General features: G+C 55.4%; 1 protein-coding gene across 8 annotated transcripts in view; it reads right to left on the bottom strand.

Moving 5' to 3' along the window:
- Positions 1-25,619, bottom strand: part of KCNQ2 (potassium voltage-gated channel subfamily Q member 2) — a 58,774-nt gene that overhangs the window by 9,461 nt on the left and 23,694 nt on the right. For 2 of the 8 annotated variants that reach the window (XM_049869506.1, XM_049869502.1), the window contains exons 8-14: positions 19,404-19,498; positions 18,042-18,071; positions 14,434-14,502; positions 12,203-12,232; positions 3,830-4,053; positions 3,389-3,497; positions 2,505-2,636 (exon numbers count right to left, since the gene is read on the bottom strand). In XM_049869506.1, coding sequence (XP_049725463.1) covers positions 2,505-2,636; positions 3,389-3,497; positions 3,830-4,053; positions 12,203-12,232; positions 14,434-14,502; positions 18,042-18,071; positions 19,404-19,498 — 689 coding nt within the window. Of the gene's footprint in view, positions 1-2,504; positions 2,637-3,388; positions 3,498-3,829; positions 4,054-7,922; positions 7,974-12,202; positions 12,233-14,433; positions 14,503-18,041; positions 18,072-19,403; positions 19,499-25,619 lie in introns of all 8 variants that reach the window. The other 6 variants (XM_049869499.1, XM_049869500.1, XM_049869504.1 and 3 more) reach the window with 6 other exon arrangements.

The following is a 25,619-nucleotide window of genomic DNA, read 5'->3' as shown; positions in this document are numbered from 1 at the left end:
TGTCTTTCCAGACAGAGTGAAGGACAAAGGAGAAGTTAGGACAGAAGAGCCTGGTGGACAAAAACAGCTGCAGTGAGAAAGATGTGGAAACACGTACCAGAGTGGAGACATTGGAATATTTTCTCTCTTTCTCACACACACAGACATACACACTCCCTCACACACGCACACATGATGCCTCACACAAGTACACATACTTGCGCACACACGCACACACAGGGGTGGTACCACGTGTGTGCTCAGATGCACAGCACAGCACTCAAGTCTAGCCAATGCTTGTGGAGGATGCTGAGCAAGGAACCATTGCGGCCTGCACCTAGAGCCAGGAAGGGGCGTCTCTTGGGCCCCCTGCCCAGTGGGAACAGCCTGAGCCCTAGAATGGCCCCTACCCCAGCATCATGGGACCAGGAGAGGGCAGCCACCGTGATGGGGCACACTGACGCCCCAGAATGATGCCCTCACTCCTTCCAGAGGTCCCTCTGTCCAGACTCTCTTCCCTTAACCAAGGCCTGGGTTTCCAGGGCTGGGAACCTGCTGCAGCCACTGTTGAGGGGACCCAGGGGTAGGAGGGCTGGCAGAAACATATGACCCACGATAACAGCTGTCTGACCGCCTTACCACCCTTTGCCGTCGAGTCGATTCCAACTCACAGCAACCCTAGAGGACAGAGTAGAACTGCCCCATGGGGTTCCCAAGGCTGTAAATCTTTTTGAAAGCAGGCTGCCACATCTTTCTCCTGTGGAGTGGCTGATGGATTCAAGCCATCAATCTTTTGGTTAGCAGCCAAGCCCTTTAAGCACCACTCCTCACAGGATCCACAAACACACATACATCTGCAGTCACGTGTGTGTATGTGCATTTGTATGCGGTCGAGTGTGCACACCTGTGCAGGGGAATGTGTATGAGTGTGTGTGCTTTGTGCATACTGTATGTGATCAGGAGAATAAGAATATGATCATGTGTATGCCAGTGTATGAACACACATGTGTATATGCACAACTGAGGTCCATGTGGACAACTATGTACAAAGGTGCATATAGGTGTGCATATGTACATCCACACCTGTACATGTATGTGCTTGTGTGTGTCCTGTGGAATGCCATATGTGTGCATGAAAGTGCATGGGGCCTCACTTGTGTGTACAACAGTGTATGTAACCTGACTGCTGGAGTGAGCGAGCTGCTCCCACACACAAAGGGGTCACAGAGTGCCCAGTGACAGCCACACCTCAGAATGCTTCTCACCCCAGCTTCTGGCTCAGTAAGTGAGACTCTGCTGTACAGGTGAGAAAGAGACGGACACCTCTCTGTTCTGGAAGGAGCGTGGCTAAGTAGTGTGACTGCTGCCTGATGGGGAGCCCAGAAATTCTGAGGCTTCATCTCTCTGAAGGGCTGCTCCATTCACAGCAAAAAACGCACACACACACACGCACAGCACATGTGTGCACACATGTGTAAGGCAGAACATACACACAGATACATAAATGTGTGCATGTGTGCACACGTGTGGGTACACATCCACATGCCACAAATGTGCATACAGAGATGTGCACACACACATAAACACATACAGAGATGCGTACACTTGCACACATACACATTCACAGTAAACATGAATGCATATGCTCATACATGACTACACACATGTGAATGCACATGAATAACACACATGCACATGAGTGTACCCTCACACATAGGTATGCACACATGTGTACACAAGTACACATACACATGTACACACATGTACACACACACATGGGCACACATACATACAGAGCTGTGTATACACATGCACACACATACAATGCACACATTCATGCACATTTGTATGCACACACATACATGCAGGCACCCATGAACACACGTACACATGCATGCATGCGTGTACACACACTACATACATGCACACATACACTCACACAAGCAAGTGCTCAGGCACACTCACATATACAATGTACTCACGTACATGCATATACACACACTTGTGTCTACACAAACATGCATACGTACAGAGCTGCATACACAGAGCATGTGTGAGCATGCAAACACATGCATTGTACATTCACGCAAACACATGTACACATAGACACATACACACATGTACACACATGCAAATTCAAGTGAACATACACACGTACATACACATGTGCACACACATATGCACACGCACATAGTGTGGGGGGGCAGAGAAGGGAGAGACACACAGACATTAACAACAAATATATCTCCGTGAGAAAGAACGGAAAGCCGACATGTGGCCACAGGAGAGACGCTGAGAGGGCAGGGGAGGGGCGCAGAGCGGTGGGCAGCAGAGCAAGCTCGCTGCCACACCCCCGCCAGCCCATCCCTGTGCTCTCCCTGAACCCCTGGTGGCTGCTGACCCCTGAGAGGACCCCCCAGTGCCTCGTCTGGTTTGGGCCCCTGAGAGGACCCCCCCAGTGCCTCGTCTGGTTCGGGCCAGAACGACCCAGGCTGCGACTGCAGGGCCGGGCAGGAGGTTCTTGCCTGGACTGCAGGTTTTTGATGCGGGACAGCATGTCAAGGTGGCCGGCCGAGTACTGTTCAATGACGTCCATCACATCGTAGGGCCTCAGGCTCTCCTTGAACTTCCGCTTGGACACCAGGAACCTCATGACACTGAGGGAGGGCAGGGTGGGGGGCGACCTGAGCCTGCAGGGGTTGTGCAAGCCAGGCCCACCAGGCTGGCCTGCCCACCCTGTCCAAGGCCCAGTCCCTTAACCTCGATTTTCCCTACAGGTCTCCCCATGGGCCACAGGCACAGGCCTTGGAGGTCAGCAGCCTCACCTGACTCCTGCAGTCAAGGTATGCGGCCGCACAGACGGACCCTTGTCAGCCCGGGACCCAGCCAAGCCCTCCATTCTGGCTCATGGGACCACATTGCACCCTGATGGCCTCCTTCGTGGGGGCTGTGGGGAGTGTCGTCAAGGCCTCCCCTGGAGCACACAGCCCCTAACCAACACCCACAGATCTGAGCAGACACCAGGGCGTCCAGGCAGGGCGGCTGGCCTCACTGGAATCTGGCTCCTTTTGTTCCCAGAGGCTCTGATTCTGTGCTCTGAGATCCCGGGGCAGGCAGACTGAGGCGGCCCCCTCATAGGCCCCTCCCCAGGTCCACTCGCAGCCCCCCGGACCCTGTCATAGCGCCTCCCAGATGGCCTTGTGACTCCCTCCAGACCTCTAATGCCCCCCAGGCACCCATGCGGCCCCTTCTCAGGCCCCCTCACAACTCCCCCGGGATCCCTCTTGGCCCCCCCAGGCTGCTTTGTGGCCCTCCCCAGCCCCCATGGCCCCCCAGCCTCTGTGACCCCCCAGCCCCTGCGACCCCCCAGCCCCCACAGCCCCCCAGGCTTGGCAGCAGGCATACTTACCACACAGCTCTGATGCTGACTTTGAGCCCAGGAGTCAGATCCTCCGTGACAAACTCACAGTTACAGCTCTTGTTGTCCTCCACAGGTTCCTCCCCGGGGAGACTTGCTTCTGGGTGGAAGGACAAACAGTCTGTTAGGGGATGGGTCACCCGGGGTCAGTGGGGCTGCGGGGAGGGGAGGGGCCCGGAGGCTGGCTCGGCTGCCAGGTACTGGCATTCAGAGGCCTTCCCCTCCCTCTCCTGCCTTCTGCAGCTGCTCCTCTCTGCCAAGACTGTCTCCAGCGGACAGAGCCAAGGCTGAAGGGACACCCACCCCAGGAGCCTGCGGAAGAGACTGAGGTGGCCACAGGGCAAGAGTCCAGAGGGCCGGCTGACTACCTATGCAATGCCACGGTATGGCCGCCCTCACCAGCGGAGGGGGCTCTGTGCAGGGCCAACCCACCTTCCGAGTTCTGCCGCGACGCCGCGCCCTTGATGCGGAATGCCTGACGCGCCCGGCTGCGATCCCCAAAGCTCCAGCTCTTGGGCACCTTGCCAGGGCTGTCCTCCAGGCTCTGGTCAGCGCTGGGGGACCGCCGCACTGTCTGGGCCTGAGGGGACCCCTTCCCCTTGGTGGCCACACCTCGGGGACTGGAGAAGACACGGTCCTTCAGGCTGACCTTCTGGCTGCTCCAAGGAGACCAACGACAGCAGACAGATGGACGGACACACAAAGAGAGAGCAAGAGAAGTCACTGGAAGAACGCTCAGAGCGGCTGCTCAGACAGAAGGGGCTGGGGGGCCGGGTCATCTTCCCAGTGGCGGCAGTGGCACAGACCATGGCCAGGGCAGGGAAGGCCACGTCATGAACTCTTAAATCACTTCTGGAGACCCTGAAATCAAAAGCCTCTCCACAAGGTCCTGCCTCCCCTCCTCCCCTCTCCTCCCAGGGGTGCCCCTGGGCAAGATGAGCCCCCACACCCAGAGCTGCGGTGCTCCCCTTCCACATGAGGCATGCGACCTCGCTCACCAACCCCCCCACACTCCTGCCCAGGCATCAGGAGTGGTAACCTCAGCAGGGACCCCAGCTGACCCTGCCCCAGCCAACGCCTGCAGAGTCCTCTGGCTGGCATGGTATGGGTGGAGGAGTGGCACAAGTTAAGAGCCTTGCCCCAATCAGGGTGTGGACCTGCCCCATCTTCGGGGTCGCCCCAGCTGAGCAGCCCCCTGCCAGCCCGGACAGATCCACCACTGAAGATGATCCCATTAATTCCCTAAACTGTAGCATGCTGCTTCAGGAGAGACAACATGGATGCACTTGGCTTCCTCCATTGGCTGTGGACAAGGCTGTGGCCAGCCTTACTGTCGGGGTAGAGGAGGCAGCCATGTGGTAGGAAGCAGAAAAGCCATTGTTCCCGTATTCTCAGCATTTTTTCTTGGCCCCAGCCCCCTGGTAAACGTGGCGTCAGTCTCACTTCCACAGGCCGAGACACCCTCCACAGCAGCCAGGAGAGAGAGGTAGACTGGGACCTGAGTACCTGGCCCACAGAAGCAGGCGACCTGGTAGGGATACACAGGTAGGCATGGCCCCTGGCCCAACCTCTGCCCTTGGTCTGGGAAGCACCAGGCTCCAGGAGTCACATGGCCATCTGCTTCCTCCCCACCAGGCAGCTTTCCACCCTCTGCCTAAGACAAAAGTGATGTGCTCAAGAACTGAGAACACACGGCTGCCATGCTGAGGAGCCCACGGAACATTCCAGCATGGCCTGGCTCACTTGCTCTCCCATGGGCCCATGAGACACTGCCCAGGCTGGCCTTTCAGAACGAGGCCCCTTGGGTTCCTGTCCAAGTCCCAGCTCCCACCTCAAAGGTGGGCCCCTTCGCTCACCAAGTCCCTCAGACCCACCAGCCTGTTCCAAGAGGACAGGTGCTGAGGCTGTGGTGCCCTTAGCCCCAAGAAGACAAAATGGCTGCTCCTCCTGCAGCTGACCCTTGGGAAGGGCGCTACTGATGCCCTGAGCCAGCTCTCAGGTCCCTGGGAGAAGGGGGAGGAGGAGAAAGATGCCCCCGGGCCAGCAGACAACCCCAGCGTCCCCTACTCAGGAAGCCAAGTGGTGGCGGTGATGCAGGCTTCCCCGGAGCCTGTGAGGTGTCCTGGGTCCCCAGCCCCTTCCCACTGTGCCCTACACTTGATCAAGAGAGGCCATGGTGCCTGGAGCAGGAGCTCTAGACGACTTTCTCGATCCTCTTCCAATAAGACCACCAGCCAGGACACTGGGGGCAGGGGGAGCACTGAGAGGCCAGGTCCAAGGTCTGGATCCCGTGCCCCTCCCCCCCATCAGACTCTTTTAATCAGTAGGCTGAGGGTGATGTGAACCACACTCTGGCTCAGCAGAACTCTGAAACGGTCCTCCATGGGAGAGCTGGTGCCCTCTGTGGGCAGCTGAGGCCCCTCCCAGCCCTGTGCGCAGACATAACTTTCTGAGGCGGCCACAGCTCTCGAGTCCTTCTCTCCCTCCACAACCCACACAGGAGGGACGGAGATGACAGGCCATCACAGCCAAGTCCAGGCCTGGGATCAATGTGGGCTTCTGGGTGGAGCCAGTGCTGCCAGCCTGCACCAGGACATGCATCCACTCTGCGATCCAAGGCGGAGAATGAGATCCCAGTCCTGCTTCAGACAGAAGGCCAGGACTGCAGCCAATGGCCAGACACAGACGGTCAGCAAAAAGAGGACCAGCCGCAGGGTGGAGATGCACATGTGGGAGGACGCAGTTCCAGAGTCCAAGAAGCCAGAGTCCAGCCAAACGTGACCAGGAGAGGAGGGGGCCCTCGGGGAGGGGATCTACTGCCCCCCCAGCAGCAACTCAACCCTTACCCTGCTGGTCTCAGCCATGGCGCCTCATTGTCTGGCTCTCAGCTCTGGTCTCCCCCTCAGGCCTGCAAGGGACCCCTCCAAGAGGAGCAGACAGAGTGGGTGGGCTGGACGGGGCAACAGGCAAATGGCTCCCAGACAAGTCCTCCCCCTGGACCCCCACAGTCAGGACAGCTGTACCTCCTGAGTATGGCTGCTCTGGCCAGCGCTCAAAGGGGCTCCCAGGCCCCTCCGGCCCCCACCTGGCCCCGCCTGTCCACGCAGATCTTACTGCACCCAAGGTGCCCATGCAGCCTGCTGGGGCTCCTAGCCTCGCTCACTCCTGGCTCCCTGCCCACCTGAGGCCAGAACTCCCGTGAAAGGAAGAAGGATGGCACAGGAGGGCAAGCCGGAGGAGCAAGCCAAGCCCCCCTCCCTGCCTGTACCCCAAAGATGGAACTAAGGATGTATGTCCAGGGACTACCAGGAAGGACAGGCAGGCTGAGCCAAGTCGGAGGTGCCGGTGGAAGCTGGCCTGGCCCAGTCAGCACACCTGACCCACTCAGTGGTACAGGGGCTGGCATCCAGAAAATTGTGGGTCCAGCCCACATCACACCGACAGATGCCCAGAAGGAGCCGGAGGTGGGAAGTGGCATTTGGGACAAAGGCTGCTCACGACGGAGCTCCATCCTGACCCCTCTGGTATCCACACTGCCTGCTGCAGCCTCTGCCCAGTGGCCCCACCTGCGGCCAGCAGCACCAGGATACAGAAGCTCAGGGAAAGCAGGAAAGGTCTGCCAGGGCCCAAGCAGGCTGTGCCCTGAGCGCCCCAGGCCCCATCTCCTGCCTCTGGGGCTGCCACAGCCCCCCACAAGCACCAACCTCCAAGACCAACAAGCAGTGAGTGGACAGAGCCTCGCAGGAGGCGTGGAGGGGGGTGGCGCTGAGTAGAGACTGTTTTGAACATGCACGGACACCGAGGCACAAGCATGCTGGGGCCCTGATGCCTGACCCCTGGCTGTCAGGGCTGGCACCCACCGACTACATGCACATGGCGGGGGGAGGGCAGCCTGTGGGGCAGGGGCAGCTCCTGAACATTCTGGGCCCACTGGTAGGAAGGGGGAGGGCAGGAGAGACTGGGGGCACCAAGCAAGCAGGACAGACTCGTCCACACACCGAGAGCACACAGTGGACAGAGGAAACACTGGAGGCGGGTCGAGGTGGGTGGAGGTAGGTGCCCACGATGCAGAGGGGTGGGAGGGCAGCTTCCCCCCACCTGTGTCCAGTCTTCACATGGCCCCCTGTGCAGAAGGGGGTGGCCTCTGGCTCTGGATATGAGAATGGGAGCTCCCTGGGGCCGGGCACCGGGAGATTTAGAGCCATCCGGTGCTAGCAGAGGTGCTAGATCGGCAGGCCCCAGGTCAGCCCCGCAGAGCCATCAGGGACACCAGGAGGCACTTGCACCCTTGTGGGTGTGCTGACCCCAGCGGCCCCTGCTTTGCGCAGGGGAGAAGGGGTGGGCGTTGTGGCCCTCTCGCCTCGCTCTCCGCCCCCGCCCCCTCTGAGGGGCCAATTGGCCAGCGGGCTGGGTGGCTGGTGGAGGCGGTGCACCCTCTCCCCATCTAGGACCTCGAGTAAGCAGAGAGTGGGCAGGAGGGGCAGAGTGCCGTGCAGCAGAGCCATCCGTGCGGGGTCTGCGGTACCTAGAGTGTCCGGGGCAGCATCCACACAGGGACTTTCTGCTCAGTCTGCCTCTAGTGGAAATGAGAGCACAGTTAGCAGCCCGCAGCCGCAATGGGGCGGCACGGGGAAACCGAGGCACCACTTGGGGCCCTGGCCCTGCCCTCCTGCAGCCTCGGATTAGGGAAGCACCCTGAGAACAGCTTTACAGGAAGTCTTGCACCGGCCTGGAAAAGAAAAGAGGCCTCCGCTTTTGGAGAGAAAAAGAAAATCCTGTTTTTTCCTCCAAAAATACCTTTTCCTTCCAAAGCCAGAGCTGGGGTTCCTGTCTTTTCAAAGATGTATTATTTTTTGCTCTCATCATGCCAACAAATAATACATACGCTAAGACTTTGCAGGACATGTTACAGATGGCACGGCCCCTGAGAGGGTTTTCTTTGCAGCACACACATTTTAGGGGGAAACGTGCAGTTTGGTTTACAAAGCAATCGATGAAGTTTCACCATGCCCAGATGGTTCCACAGTCAAAACGGGTCCCCAGTCTACCCAGAAGACAGCATCTGCCACTATCTAGAGGGATGCTTAGGAGAAGGAATCTGGGCCCCAGGGCACCTGGACTTCAAAAGACTTTGCCAAAGCCAGTCTCTCCTTTGGGGGTTCATCTCAGGTCTCAGAGGACCCTCCTGTAGCGCTTGCAAGAAGCCCTTGGCCAGGTCGAGGTCAACCTGCCCGTGGAGACTCTGTAGAAAGAGCCCCAACAACATTTAACATCTTCCCAAGATGCGCCCCCCCCCCCACCGCGCCCCACCCAAAGGCCCCTGAAAAGTCCCTCTGCATTAGAGAACTTTGAAGCAAAAACAGAACAAACAACTATGAAAGGTTTTCATTTTCTCCGGGGCCCCTCTCTGCACTTTGTGGCTGTTCCTGCTGAAGCAACCATTCTCAAACTCTGTGTCCGAGGAGCCCAGACAGCATACTGGCCTCTCTGCTCAGGAGAGAAACAGGCTTACGGGATGGACAGGCTCAGCACGGCAGTTTCCTCCCACCCCGTTTAAACACAGAAGGTGCCTGTCACATGTAGTCCGCTGAGAATCTCTCCTGTTTGGACCAACCCCAGATCACCTTTGCTGCCTCATAAATCCCAGCACGACCCAGTTGCCCAAGATGCACTGCTCTGGCCCCGCTGCGATGCTCTATACTTGTACTGTATGATGCGGTGACTGAAGGCGCACATGGCCACTGGGCACCTGAATGTTGTTGATGGGACAGAGGATTGATTTCTAACTTCATGTCATTTTAATGAGCTCTCAGCTAAGCGTTTGTAGTGGCTGGTGGCTCCTGACCAGACAGGCAGTTCTAGAGTCTGGCCACACTAGGAGGGGGAAGTGCCCTGGCAGCAACTGCCCCCCAACGCAACCCCACTGCTGAGGCACTGGGGACCCCCACTCAGGCCGTGTGATGTTGCCTGGTTTCTCAAGTGGTAACCGTGTGAGAACTGCCCAGCAGGCTGCAGGCCTCTGTGAGGCACTTAGACTCCCTCCCTAGGGGCTGGGCTCACTAGGGACACAGGTTCCCAGACATTGCCCAGGACCACACAGGACAAAGGTGAACAGAAACGCGGGTGCTGCTGATCGACAGAGGTGGGAGGGGGGAAGGGGGAGCCAGGGGAGGGAGACCTCCAGGCATGGGAGTGGGTGGGGATGGGGTGGGATGAAACAAAGGACAGGTCAGATAGATCGTTGACAAGGGCCCCCACTTGGAGTGGCCGATCAGTGCAGCCCCAGAGCTCTGCTCTCCACTGCCCAGTGCCCACCCAGACCTGGGACAGCCCATGCCAACTGCAGGGCCACCATGGGGCTTGAGGAACACCAGGCGGCTCCCATGTCCCTGTGCATCCCCAAGCAGGGTGAGCTCCAGACCCAAAGGTCAGGCAGAGACTCTCTACCACCTGACTACACAGATGAGGTACCTAAGGGGTTGCCCGGCTCTCAGGCCTTTCAGGACTAGGGCAGGCCCAGCCTCTGTGGTCACAAGAGTGCTGGGTGGATTTCTGGCACCCTGCTGCGTGCACCCAGGACAGGCAGGCCCTGGGTGGAGATCTTCATCCTCAGGGATCACTCCTCGCTCCCGCTGCACCCTGGACGCCGCTTAGCCCCTTCAAACCTGAAGGAGCCTCCCCAACACCCAAGGCCCGCTGGTCAGGCACTGGCCCCTGGAATACCACATGGACACACACAGGGAAAAGACACAGGATCAGCGTGGGGATGGGGGGGCAGGGCACAGAACGTTCCACAGAGAACCCTGGAGGGGGGCAGGGGATGGAACATTCCACAGAGAACCCCGGAGGGGGACAGGGCACAGAACACTCCACAGAGAACCCTGGAGGGGGACAGGGCACGGAACACTCCACAGAGAACCCCGGAGGGGGACAGGGCATGGAACACTCCACAGAGAACCCCAGAGGGCCCACCTGTGTCCTCACCTGGAGTCCTGCTTTCAGGCCACCACCTCATCCCCACAGACAGAGCAGGCGTGACAGGGGCCCCGGGCAGGGCAGGGACAGTGAGTAAGAACGCTTAGGAGTGGGAGGCAAGAGTTTCCGGATTGGGGAGAGGAGAGGGCAGGAGAGGGGAGGGAGAGAAAGAAAGAAAGAGAGAGAGGCTGAGACGAAATTGTTGGGAGGGGTTTAAAGCCACGGCAACAAGCACAGGAGCTGAGTCAGGCAGAGGAGTCATGGGCACTGGGCCACCTTCTCTTGGCAAGAGATCTGGGTGGGGTGGGGAAAAGCCTCAGATGGCCTGGGAGGGGCCTCTGTCCATTAGTCAGGAACAGGCTTGAGGCCCTGTCGGCCCCAGAGGCAGCCTGTCCACCCTCCTCTCTAGCAGACTCCCTGGAGAAATGTCAGGACATGCTGATGAATGGTGGCAACGGAACAGTGACAATGCATCTCCTGGGCACTCTACCTGCCAGGTGGGGCTGTGCACACGCCCCCCCCCCACCCTCACAGAACACTCTCCATTCCAAGCGACAAGGACAGTGAGGGGCCAGCATCAGCAACTGGCTGCACTGGGGCTGAGCCAGCATCATCTGACTGCACTGTGAGCTTCTGGAACCCTCTGAAGGCTTCCAGTCCTTGGTTGTGCTTCTGGCTGGCTCAAGGCTGAAGTGCTGCCGATCTCTTCAAGTCAAGTCCCCCCATGCTCCCCTTGTGGGGTTGGGAGATGGAGGAGGGCTGTGTCCCCTTCCAGCGGTGGGGAGGGGTCCTGCCACTCCATCCAAATCCTTCCCCGAGCGCCCCAGGAGGGCTGGTCCCTGGGGTGGTGGGGGAGGCAGGTGAGCATCGTCCCTTTCTGACCAGGTCTGGGGCCCAGACTTGCTCTGCAGTGTGAGGGTAGGGCGCTGGGCCATGTCCAAGCTCAGAAAAGCTCAGGAGCTCAGCAAGGTCACACAAAGGTGGCCTGGAGGAGGTCAGACTTGGGATTTGTGAACTGCTCTTGACTGTTTTTCATTACTAGAGAAGTAGACTGTTTCTACCCCTTCTCAGCCCAGCAGAGGTTTTCCCACTTGGCCCATTTCACAGGTTTTCCTGTTTCTGCACCTGTCTGACGCAACTGAGGCCAGTCTCTAGGTGGTCACTTCCCTGCCATCCACACGGGGGCAAGCGGGGGCCTGGAGGGACAAGCAGCACCTGACAGCTCCTGGCCTGCCTCGATGGGGCAAGCATCCAAGAAAGTGGGAATTGGAGTATCCACCAAGGGGACGAAGGTGGAAGAGGGTATCCAAACCTCCCAAGGAAGACACGGGACCTCAGCCTCCCTTACACTCGCTCCGAAGACTTTCAACAACCCATCTCCTCTGTAAACGAGCTAAAGGGCCCCTCCTCTCTGGACTCCCCTCTGGCACCTGGTCAGGAAGGAGAGCGCTCGCTCCGAGCTCTCACCTGGGCCTACCTCGGCTCCACCAGCCAAGAGCTCAGGCTGTGTGCCTGGAGCTGGAGGGGGTCCCAGGGCTGGCCTTGTGGGTAGATGGGGAGCCCACGGAGAAGCTCCCCAGCCACCCTCCGAGCACTGCAGAGCAAGCCCAAGTTCCTGGAGGAGGCACTGAGTGCAGGAGAGGTGGTTTAAGGACCAGCGTCACTACCAGCCACATTCGGACAAAGTTAAGCACTCGAATGCGGACCTGCGTGTGTCCGGGGCCCACGGTTGCATTCGAAGCCCTCCCTGGACAACACATTGGCACACACATGAACACGAACGTGCCGCACACACAGCAGAGCACACAGAGAGCAGGAGGGGGCACCGACCTTGGCGAAGGCTCCGGCTGAGGCTCCTTCCTTTAAACAGAGGAGCAAGAGTTAGTCACTGTCTGCTGGGTCACGCCCCCCATGTTAAGCCCAGTGGTGGAGGAGAAGGGGCCTAACCCCCCGAAGCCACTGAGGGCCTACCCTCACACCCCAGGAGCCCCTGTCCTTCTCGGGAGCACCAGCGGGGTCAGAGGAGGCAGCTACCTAAGAAGGCGGAATTCTGGAGGGATCCACACAGTGGTTTGACCCTGAGGTCACACCACCCCCGAAGTTGTGGACGCTCATTTTAATCAGAATCACAGCAATGTTCATAATGTTTCCACTGGGAAGTATTTTCTGGAAAAAGCTCTAATAGGACAATTTAATTCCACAATCAATTTTCTGTACAGAATGAGCTGCTTCTGTTTTTTTTTTTTTCGTTTTTAACTTAATGGAATTATTCTCATCCACGAAATTTTCCAGTGCTGGCTGGTATCAGCCGATGGTCTCACCACAGGCAGAAGAGTGTGTGAGTGTCACCTGAAACCCCACCCAGCCAACGTCCCCAGGCCTCGCTTCGCCTGCATGGCTACTGGGCCCCATTCTTATTTGGGGTTGATTATTTCTGGTTGTAGGTAACACTCATTATAAATGAGTAAGAGCTTAGTGGCTTGGATTTTTACCCAGCTGACCCATAAGAAGATGGCAGACCAGTGACCCATAACAAGATGGCAGACCAGTGCTTGGACCCCTCAGGACCATGTCCAGGCAGATTCTGGCATTACTAAGCAGATCATCTGAGTCACCATGACAGAGGCGGGGCAAAACAGACACAGCAAGGCAAGACGTTGGGTCCAAAGTCTACTGGGAGCTGGGGTCCCCAGGAAGCACCCTTGGTCTACCTTGGCTCCCCCCAGGAATGATATTTATCCAAAAGAGGCCCCATCCAGTGACATGTGTGGGGAAGCATAGCCACAGGGGGCACCCCCAGACCTGCCACCCTTCCCTAGCTCCAGCCTGCCTAGAGCAGGGACCTGAACACAGCAACGAGCCTACCCAGCTCATCTCTACGTCTTCACAGCCCAACCCTGCCCTGTGGGGGCTCTGCAGAGACGTTGGGGATAGCCTCTGTGAGCACCTTCATCCCCACTTCTCCCGTGGGACAAGCCCTTCTCCTCTGCACACCTGTGGATTTGGGTAGGAGGCAGGAGCAGGAGACACTCCCAGTGTGTGTCACCAACACCACCCTGGGGCGGACAGAGGGCTGGGACACTTTCTCTGTCCTAGGTGAAAAGCCCCCACCTTTTGTGTCTGTATACCCCAGCGCACCAGGAGCTTCCTGAATGGTTGGCTGAGACCCCCACCCAGGCAGTGGGCCCTTTGGGAAGGCTAAGACCCCCAACACTTCCCCAAAGCTCTAGACCCAGCTTAGGAGCCCCGGGGGACATGGAGTAACCACAGCAAGGACTCCCACCCCCATGGGAGGGTGGGCTCACACAAGAACTGCTTGCCCTCCTGCTCCCCCTCTGCCCCACCCCAGGTGCCAGAATGTTCCACGGCAAGGTGCCTCCTGGTCAGTGAGTGCAGAAAAGAGCAGCTGGGGGCAGCCTACCCAGGGTAGCTGTGCAGGTCACACTGGGGCTCTGAGGCGTCACTCACACCACAGCCGGTGCAGATGGTGCAAGGGTGGGCAATGCTCCACCTACCCAACCGACCGGGCCTCCCAGTGGGGCTCGCTCCTCCATGCCAGGCCTGATCCCATGTGGCACCCGATCCCCCTCCCACCTGCATAGGCACATACCCTGCTTGGGACCCTCTCCTGGCCTCAGCCCTAACCTGCTGGGAAAAGTCTCCAGCCTTGAGAGGCCCCACCCCACCTATCCCTGCCCCTCCCCCATCATCTCTGTGGGGTGCCACGACCCTGGCCTAGCCCTCCACCTCCCGGCGTAGGGCCCCTCCCCCAGTGCCCCTACTCTAGGCTTCTCCTCAGCCCTCCCATGTGGGACCCCTCCCCTGACCTGGCCCTGGCCCCACCCTCCTCTCCCCATATGGGGCCTCCCGCCCCCCCATGACCTCCCAGTGTGGGGTCCCTCCCCCAGCACCCCTAATCTAGGCTTCTCCCGCAGCCCTCCTGTGTGGGACCCCTCCCCTAACCTGGCCCTGGCCCCCCCATGACCTCCGAGCATGGGGCCCCTCCCCTAACCTGGCCCTGGCCCCCCATGACCTCCCAATGTAGGGCCCCCGCTGCTGACCTGAAGGTGAGACCAGATTTGCTCTTGAGGTTTCTCAGCAGCTCCAGCTGGTTGAGGGGTGGGATCAGCCTGAGGGAGGGGAGCAGGGGAGTCAGACCAGGGAGGTGCCCTCCCCTCCTCTCACCCCATCCACCCCTGTGGAGTGGCTGGATGTGGGGCAGACAGGAGAGGGGCTTGTGAAGGCGGGGACAACCCGGAACTCAGGGCGGGCCTCCATCCCCAGAGGGGTGACACCAACATTCCCTGCGATGACAACGCGGACACTAATGGGAGGGGCACACCACCCAGGCCTCTCACAGGGACCCCAGAGCAGGTACAGGAGGGCTTCCAGCTCTCCCCTGTCCTTCTTCCCTAATACCCCCAGGGGCATGCTAGCTGTAAAATAGAACCCCCAACATATTTAGGATCCCCAGCTTCTCTCCGCAGAGCCACTCTGCCCAAGCTGGGAGGGGGCGTCAAGGTCACAGGAAGGGGCTTTGCTGGGCAGAAGCCCCCTCAGATCTGTAGGGTGTGCCTCCAGCGGCTTGAAGAGCCCCCACCTGTCAGGCCCACAGGCTGCAGAGCCCCCCAACAATCCATCCTGGCTCTGCTCCAAGCCCCCTTCCCAGATGGGTCACTCTGCCCCATATTCCGCCGCTCTGCGGTTGGGGGCAGCTCCAGGCAGAGCTTGCAACCCTGTGCCTGCAGACATTTGGGAACCTCTGTGCCCCACACTTCTCTCCGAGCGAGAAAGCCCCTCCTGAGAGCCAGCCCTCCCCCAGTCCTCTCCCCTCCACCACCAGCCACCCCCTTGGACACACGTGCTTTCAGGGATCCTCCAGGGCCCTGACTCCTGGGCCTCACCCCCATTACCTCCCATTGCCTGGACCTTCTGGAAACCACCCCCAGAGGGCCCCACCAGACCCAGAGACCCCACTCCGACCTTCATCTTGTCCTTCCAGCCCTGACTGGCCGAAGGGGCACCTCCAACCCAAGGGTAGGGGGTGCTTCTCCTCTGTGTCCTCAGCATCTCAGTGACCACACTCTCAAAGTTCGATGTTCCCCTACAGACCTCCGCCAAGCCTTGAGCCCCACCCAATCTGGGATCAGATCACCACATGGTGTGGCCGTCCCCTCCTGGAGGCTAGAGCCCTCAACACAACGTGTGCAGACTAGAACCCTCATCTACCTCCTGACTCCCTGAGACAGGCAGCAGGGCCTTCTTGCTCTGCCCGTATCCTCCCCCCTCCAGCTTCTCCATTCTGACCCCTCCCCACCTCATCCTCCTAGGTCTGCCGGTGCCTTGTGTCACTCTCCTGCTCACTCTCAATGGCCACCCCCCTCACCTTCTGAGTAAAAGATAGCTGACTGCACCTGGCACTCAAGTCCCCGACAAGTGGCCCTGACTAATTCTCTGGTTCTGCTCCAATCTCCTCTGCTCTCCCCCATCTCTCATCCTCACAAGGTGGAGCTGTCCCCCAGCACCCCTGAACTCTGCAGTTCTGCCCCTGTTATGGTCTTCTTCCACCTGCTAAGCCCCTCCCCATGCCCAGGTCAGCCCCACTCCAAAGCCCTGCCTAGGCTCCCAGGTCCCTGTGAGCCCTGCACTTGGGAACCCAGCAGGCTGTGAGTAGGTGGGGCTGCACCTGGCCCCTTTGTCCCCTGCAGTCCCAGCAGGTGCCCCGAGGCAGGTGCTGGCCGGGAGGGGGCCTGTACACCCCCCAAGCACGCACTCTCTCTCCCTCAGAGGGTCCATCTACCCCGTGGGTGGGTTATGGGAGGCCCAGTGGCAGTGGGCTAGTCAGCTCAGGCCAAGGGCAGCAGACCACCCAGAACCGCCTACCTACCTGGGATGGATTACCTAATAAACAACCTACTCAGGGGCTTGATTGTGTTTACTTACTAATCTGTAGCACATAATTTCACATGGGTTTCACCACATGGAAACCCATGGGAAATTGTGTGCTACAAATTGGTAAATAACCAAAATTAAGCCTGTGAGTACCATGCTTACTGGTTGATACACCCCAGTTCCCCACCCTCTCCACCAGCCCACCACGATAATAAGTGGGGCAGGAAGCAGAGGTGCAGGGTAGAGACATGGGGGTTGGTGCCTCAGCTGGACAGGACATGTCTGGAATCCACAAGCAGCACTGAGGACAGACGGAGGGGCACTGGGGGGCATGGCCGTGCATACACCACCAGCACACACCACACATGCACGGAGCCCTGCCCCCATCTCTGGGGATGTCAGATGGAGGATGAGGTACAGTGTGCTGCCAGGGAGGGGGTGCAGTCAGAGAGGGCTGAGAGTGAGGGTCCTTCCCAGAGAGAGGTCAGCGCTGGCTTGGGGGGGGTGGGCAGGGCAGGGGGCAGCCGGCTTTAGAACAGCACCAGCCACCAGGCCCCAAGGGGCAGCCTCCCACATGCTGTGGCATCTCACTCCTGGTGGCCTGGTCCCAGGGATCGGCTCTCTGCAGGGGGGACAGATGGAGGTAATCACCCCAGGGAGAGGAGGAGACTGCCAGGGCCTGAAAGAGGGCCCCACCCTGCCTTGATGGCCCAGTGCCCAGGAGCCCAGGAAGGTCCTGCTCTGGCCAGCACCTTGACCTCAGCCGAGGCCTCTGAGGGCTGCAGCCAGCAGTCCAAGGCTGTCGTGGGGATGACGCTGCAGGGTACCCAGCGACCTACCCCATCAGTGAAGCCTGGCCCCCCTGTGCCTTCTAGGGCTACAGAAGTTACATGCTGCCTACTGCCATGCCCACAGGGGATAGGGACGGGGTCCAAACGGAGGCTCGCCCTGGGCTAAAGCTGTCCACTCTGCCTGGCCCCTCTCGCGGAAGGAGAGGCTCCACAGAGGGGACCCTCGCCACTGCAGCTGGGGTGAAGCTTCCTGTAGCATCCCAGCCCCCCTCGTCTGGGGAAACCACCCCATTCCCGCCTTTGGGTGAGAGCCCCCTGATGAGGACACCTTCAGGTGAGAGCCCCCTGGTGAGGGCACTTCAGGTGAGAGCCACCCTGTCAGAGTGCCTTCAGGTGAGAGTCACCTGGTGATGACCATCTCTGCTCCCAGGGCCTCCACATCACCCTCTAACTGCCCCGAGAGGATTGCAGGGGCGGGGATTCTGCAGAGGGGGAACCCCAACGGGGCCCAGGCAGGCGCCCCTTCCCCTCCACCCACAGGAAAGGAGGAAGTTTGTTCTGGCCTGGGAAGTGCATCTGCCCCCAGACCCAGGTCCCCAGAGCTAGGATGGTGGCCCGAGGGGTGGGGGAGTAGGGGGAGGGGACGGCAGTTCTGAGAACAGGCAGGGAGGAAATGGAAGCAGAAGCAGGACTGAAGCAGAAGACAAAGATGACCAGCAGTCAGAAGCAGCACGGGGGCGGGGGTGGGGGTGTGTGGGGGGGTCGAGTCAGGGAAGGAGGGTTGGGGAGAGGAAGGAAGGTTCCAACGTGGGCTCAGGGGAGGGGCGTCCTAAGCAGCCTTCTGGCCTAACCTCCCAGCTCATGTGGGCCAGGAGGGGCGCGAGGGCTCCACTGGCCGGGCTCTGGGCCAGTATGGACTCCCGACAAACCCAGACAGAACGAGGGACCACAGCACACTGTCCGTCACAGGTGACATGCGTTCCTACCTGGAGGCCCCGTACGTTTGGGTTTGCGAGCTTTTCAAGTGTTCACACACACACAAAGGGAAAAGAAAGGAAATATAAAAAAGAACGGGATCAGAAAAAGAAAATGAAAAAAAGAGTTGAGGAAAGTGGGGGAAACAACAGAACAAAGAAAATTAGGTAGGCCACTTCCTGCTCCACCCGTCTGGAGCTGTGGGCGAGCTATGATGGCCCTTGACCTCTCCAAAGTTGCACCTGTCCTACGGCCTCCTGTTCCTGTGTCCCTGGAAGACGGGGCACTGCTCGGGTGGGAAGGATGCTGGGGTGGGGGGAGGGAGCCACCAAGATGGCTGATGCCCAGCACCCCCTTCCTGGATGACTCACCCCTGCAGAGGCAGGAGGGTGCGAGAGGGGTGTGTGGATGCGGTGGGGCTCCTGCATGGCCCCAGGCCTGTCTGACCATCACGGATTTCAGGGTCCTCGAGAAGCCCCTGCCCTGGGCCTAAGACAGTCCCAGCTGAGCTCTGCCCCCTCCCCCATGGGTGAAGCCTCCAGGTGGACAGAAACCCCCTCACACATGAGGGGGACCCTTGGGCTGGGAAGTCCCCAGGCTCAGGTGGATAGAGGAGGCCCAAATCCCAGGGTGACGGGCGTCCTCGGGCCAGCTGACCTCGTGTCCTTGTGAATTGGGGCCCACTGACCACGGTAACTCCGGGAGCCTGTGCTGGCAGGACCTCAGCCCTCGCTGGGGGATGTTTGTGTACTGTGTCCTGCTGAGGCACCTGAGACCCCCAGGAGAGTACGGTCCCCTGGTCCTGACACCAGAGCTTGCCTTGGATGGGGCTCATTCTCCTCACCCCGCAGGGACCCTGGTTCCCTGGGGGTAGAGGCTCAAGGTCTTCCTGGCATTATTAAAGCTCCAGGAGCTTGCCTGAGACCCCCAGCAGAGCACCATCCTGTCCAGAGTGGAACCAGGTCCAGGAGGCATTCACCTCTGAGAGGCTCTCAGAGGTCTGTCTTCTCATGCTGCCAAAAGCAGCGCTCACAACACAACACAACTGACAGCGAAGGGCAAAAGCCAAGTGGGCAGGGGGATGGAGGTGGAAACAAGCCCACAGCACATAAAGCATGGAATCAGTACTTGGAAAAAAAAAAAACAAAAAACCACAGGGCTCCTTTATGGAGAATACAAACGTTTATGGAAAATACATACAAAGAAAAAAGAAACAAAATCAAAATAATGAACAAACAAAAAATGGGTATAAGAACTAATGCAAACTAAACAGAATCAATGCTCCAGTCGCCACCAGGAGGGGCCAGGGTTCAAGCCACCAGGTCTCCAGGGCCAGAGCACAGGGGGCGAGGGCCCAGAGCACAGGGCGGTACCTGTACATGGGCACAGTGACGGTGCGTTCATAGTACTGCCAGGTGGAGTGCAGGTCCGTTCGGGAGAGGTTGGTGGCGTAGAACCTCCAGGCAGACTGTGAAGGGGACATAGGGTGAGTGAGTTTCGCTGTAGGGCTGGGCCTGGGGAGCAGGACCCACAGGAGGGCCCGCCTCCCCCCCCCCCGGCCCCCACCAAGGACCAGGAGCTCAGACACCTGCACTGACACTCCACTGACTTGCTGTGGTTGGTGGGGGGTCTGAAAGAGAGGAGTGGGCCTGCGGCTTAGCTCCTCCCACATCAAGTCCCTGTGGTTATGATCATTTTTTTCCTTCTTTCTGTTAATGCAGTGTATCACATTGACTGATTTTCTTCTGTGGAACCATGTTTGCATTCCTGGAATAAACCCCACTTGTCATGGTGTATAATTTTTTAATATTCTGCTGGATTTGGTTTGCTGGTATTTTCTTGAGGATTTTTGCATCTGTACTCATACGGGACATTGGTTTTCTTGTGGTATTTTTGTCTAGCTTTGATAGCAGGATACTCCTGGCCTTGTAGAATGAGTTAGGTGTTCTCTCATTTTCCATGTTTTGGAAGGGTTTGAGAAGGGTTGGTATTAATTCTTCTTTAAATGTTTGGTATCACCAGTGAAGCTATCTGCTTCTGGGCTTTTTTTAATTAGAAGATTTTTGATTATTGACTCAAGCTCTTGTTACAGGTCTATTCAGATTTTCTATTTCTTCTTGATTCAGTTCTGGTAGTTTGTGTGTTTCTAGGAACTTGTCCATTTCATCTAGGTTGTCTGATTTGTTGGTAGAGAATTGTTCATAGTATCCTCTTACAATCCTTTTTATTTCTGTAAGGTCGGCAGTAACGTCCCCAATTTCATTTCTGATTTTAGCAATGTGAGTCTTCTCTGTTCTTCACTGGTCTAGCTAAAGGTTTGTCAGTTTTGTCGATCTTTTCAGAGAACCAACTTTTCGTTTCATTGGTTCTTTCTACTGTTTTTCTAGTCTCTGTTTCAGTTATCACTGCTCTAGTCTTTATTTTTTTCTTTTCTTCTGCTAGCTTTCAGTTTAGTTTGGTCTTCTTTTTCTAGTTCCTTAAGGTGTAAATTTAGGTTGCCGATCTGAAACCTTTCTTCTTTAACACAGGCATTTACAGGTACAAATTTCCTTCAGAGCACTGCTTTTGCCGCATGGCGTAAGTTTTGGTATGTTGTGCTTTTGTTTTAATTCATATCATAGTATTTTCTAATTTCCTTTGTGATTTCATCTTTGACCCATGAGTTGTTTAAGAGTGGGTTGTTTAAGTTCCACATATTTGTGAATTTTCCATGTTTCCTTCTGTGTTGTTTTCTAGTTTCATTCCATTTTGCCCAGGGAAGACACTCTGTGTGATTTCAACTTTCAAACATTTATTGAGTCTTATTTTACGGCCCCGCACACAGTTTCCTGGTATGATGGAGAATGATCCGGTGAACATAAGAATGCGTATTCTGCTGCTGTAGGGTGACGTGTTGTATGTGTTCTCTTAGGACTAATTAGTTTACAGTGTTGTTAAGTCTTTTACTTCCTTGTTTATCTTTCGCCTAGTTGTTTTGTTATTGAAAGTGTGATGTTGAAGTCTTCCACTATTATTGTTGAACTGTTTCTCCCATCAACTCTGCCAGTTTTCGCTTCACATATTTTGGGGCTCTTTTGTTAGATAAACATATGTTTATAATTGTTATATATTCTTGATGGATGACCCTTTTATCATTATATAATGTCATTATTTATCTCTTGTAACAGTTTTTGACACAAAGTTTATTTTGCCTGATATTAGTAGACCCATCTCAGCTTTCTTATGGTTCCTATTTGAATGAAATATCATTTCCATCTTTTCACTTTCAATCACTCTGTGTCTTTGTATCTAAAGTGAGTGTCTTGTAGACAGTATATGGCTTGATCATGTTTTTAAATGCATTCTTCCAATCTCTGCTTTTCATTGAAGAATTTAATCTATTTACATTTAAAGCATTTAAAGTGATTGTTGTTGTTGTCAGGTACCATCAAGTCAGTTCTGACTCATAGTGACCCTATGTATAAAAGAACGGAACACTGCCCAGTCCTGTGCTATTCTCACAATTGTTGCTGTTTTTAGGCTCATTGTTGCAGCCACTGTGTCAATCCATCTCATTGAGTGTCTTCCTCTATTTTGCTGACCTTCTCCTTTACCAAGAATGATGTCCTTCTCCAGGGACTGGTCCCTCCTGATAATATGTCCAAAGTACGTGAGACAGAGTCTCTCCATCCTTGCTTCCAAGGAGCACTCTGCCTATACTTCTTCCGGACAGACTTGTTCATTCTTCTTTAAAGTAATTACTGACAAGAAAGGACTTCTGCCATTTTGCTGTCTGCTGTCTATATGGCATGTGTTCTCTGTTCCTCAGTTCCCTCGTTACTGACTCCTTTTGTCTCTAATTGTTTTTTTTCCCCCAGTGTACCATTTTAATTCCTTTCTTATTTCCTTTTCTATATATTCTTCAGTTATTTTCGTAGTGGTTAGCCTGGAAGTTACAATTAACTTCTTAAATTTATAACAATCTAGCTTGAATTAATACCAACTTAGCTTCAATAGTATACAAAAACTTGTCCCCTGTACAACTCCATCCCACCTGTATGTTGTTTTTGTCACAAAAAAGTACAAAGCTGTCGGTGATAGGATATCCATATGCCTGCAAGGAAAATCAGTTAATTACGACTATTATTCAAATTTACGCACCAACCACTAAGGCCAAAGATGAAGACATTAAAGATTTTCATCAACCTCTGTAGTCTGAAATTGATCAAACATGCAATCAAGATGCACTGATAATTATTGGTGAATGGAACGCAAAAGTTGGAAATGAAGAAGAAGAATTGATAGTCGAAAAATATGGCCTTGGTGATAAAAATTATTCTGGTGACCACATGATAGAATTTTGCAAGACCGATGACTTTTTCATTGCGAATCCTTTTTTCAACAATGCAAACAATGACTACACATGTAGACCTTGCCAGATGGAATACACAGGAATCAAATTGACTACATCTGTGGAAAGAGACAATGGAGAAGCTCGATATCATCAGTCAGAACAAGTCCGGGGCCAACTGCAGAACAGGTCTTCAATTGCTCATATGCAAGTTCAAGTTGAAGCTAAAGAAAATTTTAAAGAGTCCATGAGAGCAAAAGTACAACCTTGAGTATATCCCACCTGAATTTAGAGACCATCTCAAAAACAGATTTGACATATTGAACACTAATCATCGAAGACCAGACAAGACGTGGGATGACATCAAGGACATCATACATGAAGAAAGCAAAAGGTCATTAAAAAAAACAAACAAACAAGAAAAAAAGAAAAGACCAAAATGGATGTCAGAGGAGACTCTGAAACTTGCTCTTGAATGGAGAGTAGCTAAAGCAAAAGGAAGAAATGATGACGTAAAAGAGCTGAGCAGAAGATTTCGAAGGGCAGCTCAGGAAGACAAAGTATTATAATGACATATGCAAAGACCTAGAGATGGAAAACCACAAGGGAAGAACATATTCAGCATTTCTCCAGCTGTAAGAACTAAAGAAAAAAGTCAAGTCTCAAGTGGCAATATTGAAGGATTCTACAGGAAACTACTAAGTGACAAAGGATGTATCAAAAGAAGATGGAAGGCACACACAGGGTCACTGTACCAAAAGGAATTTGTCAACCTTCAACCATTTCAGGAGGTAGCATATGAACAAGAACCAATTGTGCTGAAGGAAGAAGTCCAAGCTGCACTGAAGGCATTGGCAAAAAACAAGGCTGCAGGAACTGACAGAATACTAATTGAGATGTCTCAACAAATGGAAGCAATGCTGGAAATGCTTACTCGTCTATTATAAGAAATTTGGAAGACAGCTACCTGGCCAATCAACTGGAATGGATCCATATACTTGCCCATTCCAAAGAAAAGTGATTCAACAGAATGTGGAAATTATCAAACAATATCATTAATAACACATGCAAGTAAAATTTTGCTGACGATAAACCAAAAACAGTTGCAGTAGTACATTGTTGGCGAATGGCCAGAAATTCAAGCTCGATTCAGAAGAGGACTTGTAAAGAGGGATATCACTGCTGATGTCAGATGGATCTTGGCTGAAAATAGAGAATATCAGAAAGATGTTTACCTGTGTTTTATTGACTATGCAAAGGCATTCGACTTTGTGGATCATAACAAATTACGGATAACATTGCAAAGAATGGGAATTCCAGAACACTTAATTGTGCTCATGAGCAAACTGTACATAGATCAAGAGGTAGTTGTTTGAACAGAACAAGAGGAAACTGCATAGTTTAAGGTCAGGAAAGGTGTGTGTCAGGGTTGTACCATTTCACTGTACTTATTCAATCTGTATGCTGAGCAGATAATCCAAGAAACTAGACTATATGAAGAACACAGCATCAGGATTAGAGGAAGACTCATTAAGATCCTACAATGTGCAGATAACATAACCTTGCTTACTGAAAGAGAAGATTTGATGCACGTACTGATGAAGATCAAAGACTAAAGCCTCCAGCATGGGTGGCCAGGTTCCCTGCGAGCCTTAGCTTCTGGCCCACACTCAGCAGAAAGATGAGCCTCTGCCAGAGAAAGTCTCAAAAGCCATTAGGATCCTTCGACCCAGCAATGCCACTGCCAATCACTGCTCCATGGCTCTGCTCACATGGTGCACCAGAGAGACTTCTCTGCAGCCCTGGACACACCTTGGTGTCCTTCCCTGAGGAAGTTGTTGCAGCCTCAACTCTGAGACCAGAGTATGGTCTCCGTGTGTGTGCCTTCCATCAGACACCCACAGGGGAAGAAGCAGTGGCAGAGCGCGGGACATCGCCCTTTGGTGCAAAAATTCACAGGACAAATACAGAGGCATGGGAGTCCCTGGGCAGTGCAAAGGATTAACAGAGTTGGCTGTTAACCAAAAGGTTGGAGGTTCAACTCCACCCAGAGGCACCTGGGAAGAAAGGCCTGGTGAACGACTTCTGAAAACTCAGCCACTGAGAACACTGTGGGGCACAGTTCTGCTCTGACACACATGGGGTCGCCGTGAGTCAGGAGTGGGGTCGCCGTGAGTCAGGAGTGGGGTCGCCGTGAGTCAGGAGTGGGGTCGCCGTGAGTCAGGAGTGGGGTCACCGTGAGTCAGACACACATGGGGTCGCCGTGAGTCGGGAGTGGGGTCACCGTGAGTCAGGAGTGGGGTTGCCGTGAGTCAGGAGTGGGGTCACCGTGAGTCAGACACACATGGGGTCGCTGTGAGTCAGGAGTGGGGTCGCCGTGAATCAGGAGTGGGGTCGCCGTGAGTCAGGAGTGGGGTCGCCGTGAGTCAGGAGTGGGGTCACCGTGAGTCAGACACACATGGGGTCGCCGTGAGTCAGGAGTGGGGTCGCCGTGAGTCAGGAGTGGGGTCACCGTGAGTCAGACACACATGGGGTCGCCGTGAGTCGGGAGTGGGGTCACCGTGAGTCAGGAGTGGGGTTGCCGTGAGTCAGGAGTGGGGTCACCGTGAGTCAGACACACATGGGGTCGCTGTGAGTCAGGAGTGGGGTCGCCGTGAATCAGGAGTGGGGTCGCCGTGAGTCAGGAGTGGGGTCGCCGTGAGTCAGGAGTGGGGTCACCGTGAGTCAGACACACATGGGGTCGCCGTGAGTCAGGAGTGGGGTCGCCGTGAGTCAGGAGTGGGGTCGCTGTGAGTCAGGAGTGGGGTCGCCGTGAGTCAGACACACATGGGGTCGCCGTGAGTCAGGAGTGGGGTCACCATGAGTCAGACACACATGGGGTCGCTGTGAGTCAGGAGTGGGGTAGCCGTGAGTCAGGAGCGGGGTCGCCGTGAGTCAGGAGCGGCTCGAAGGCAGCTGGTTATAAGGCATTCCTGCTTTCTGGAGGACAAGAACGGCCTTGGAGAAGAGGAGCGGGGTGGCAGGAAGAGGCCTGTGTGCTGCTTTCTGTGCTTTTAATTCCCGCACTGTTTAAAAGCTTTACCACGTGTACATGTGGTTACTTTTTTTTAATGTCAAAAAATGTGGGATTTATATGGGGCATTTTTGCCCTTCTTTATTCTCTTTTGCATTAAAAACGTAGCTGTTTAGAGTGTTGATGCTGAGAGACACATACATAAATGTGGTGACCAGGGCCAGGACCACAGGAGGGACACCTTTA

The sequence above is a fragment of the Elephas maximus genome, chromosome 25, assembly GCF_024166365.1.
Source record: "Elephas maximus indicus isolate mEleMax1 chromosome 25, mEleMax1 primary haplotype, whole genome shotgun sequence".
Lineage (NCBI taxonomy): Eukaryota > Metazoa > Chordata > Mammalia > Proboscidea > Elephantidae > Elephas > Elephas maximus.
This window is presented reverse-complemented; position numbering and strand designations above follow the sequence as displayed.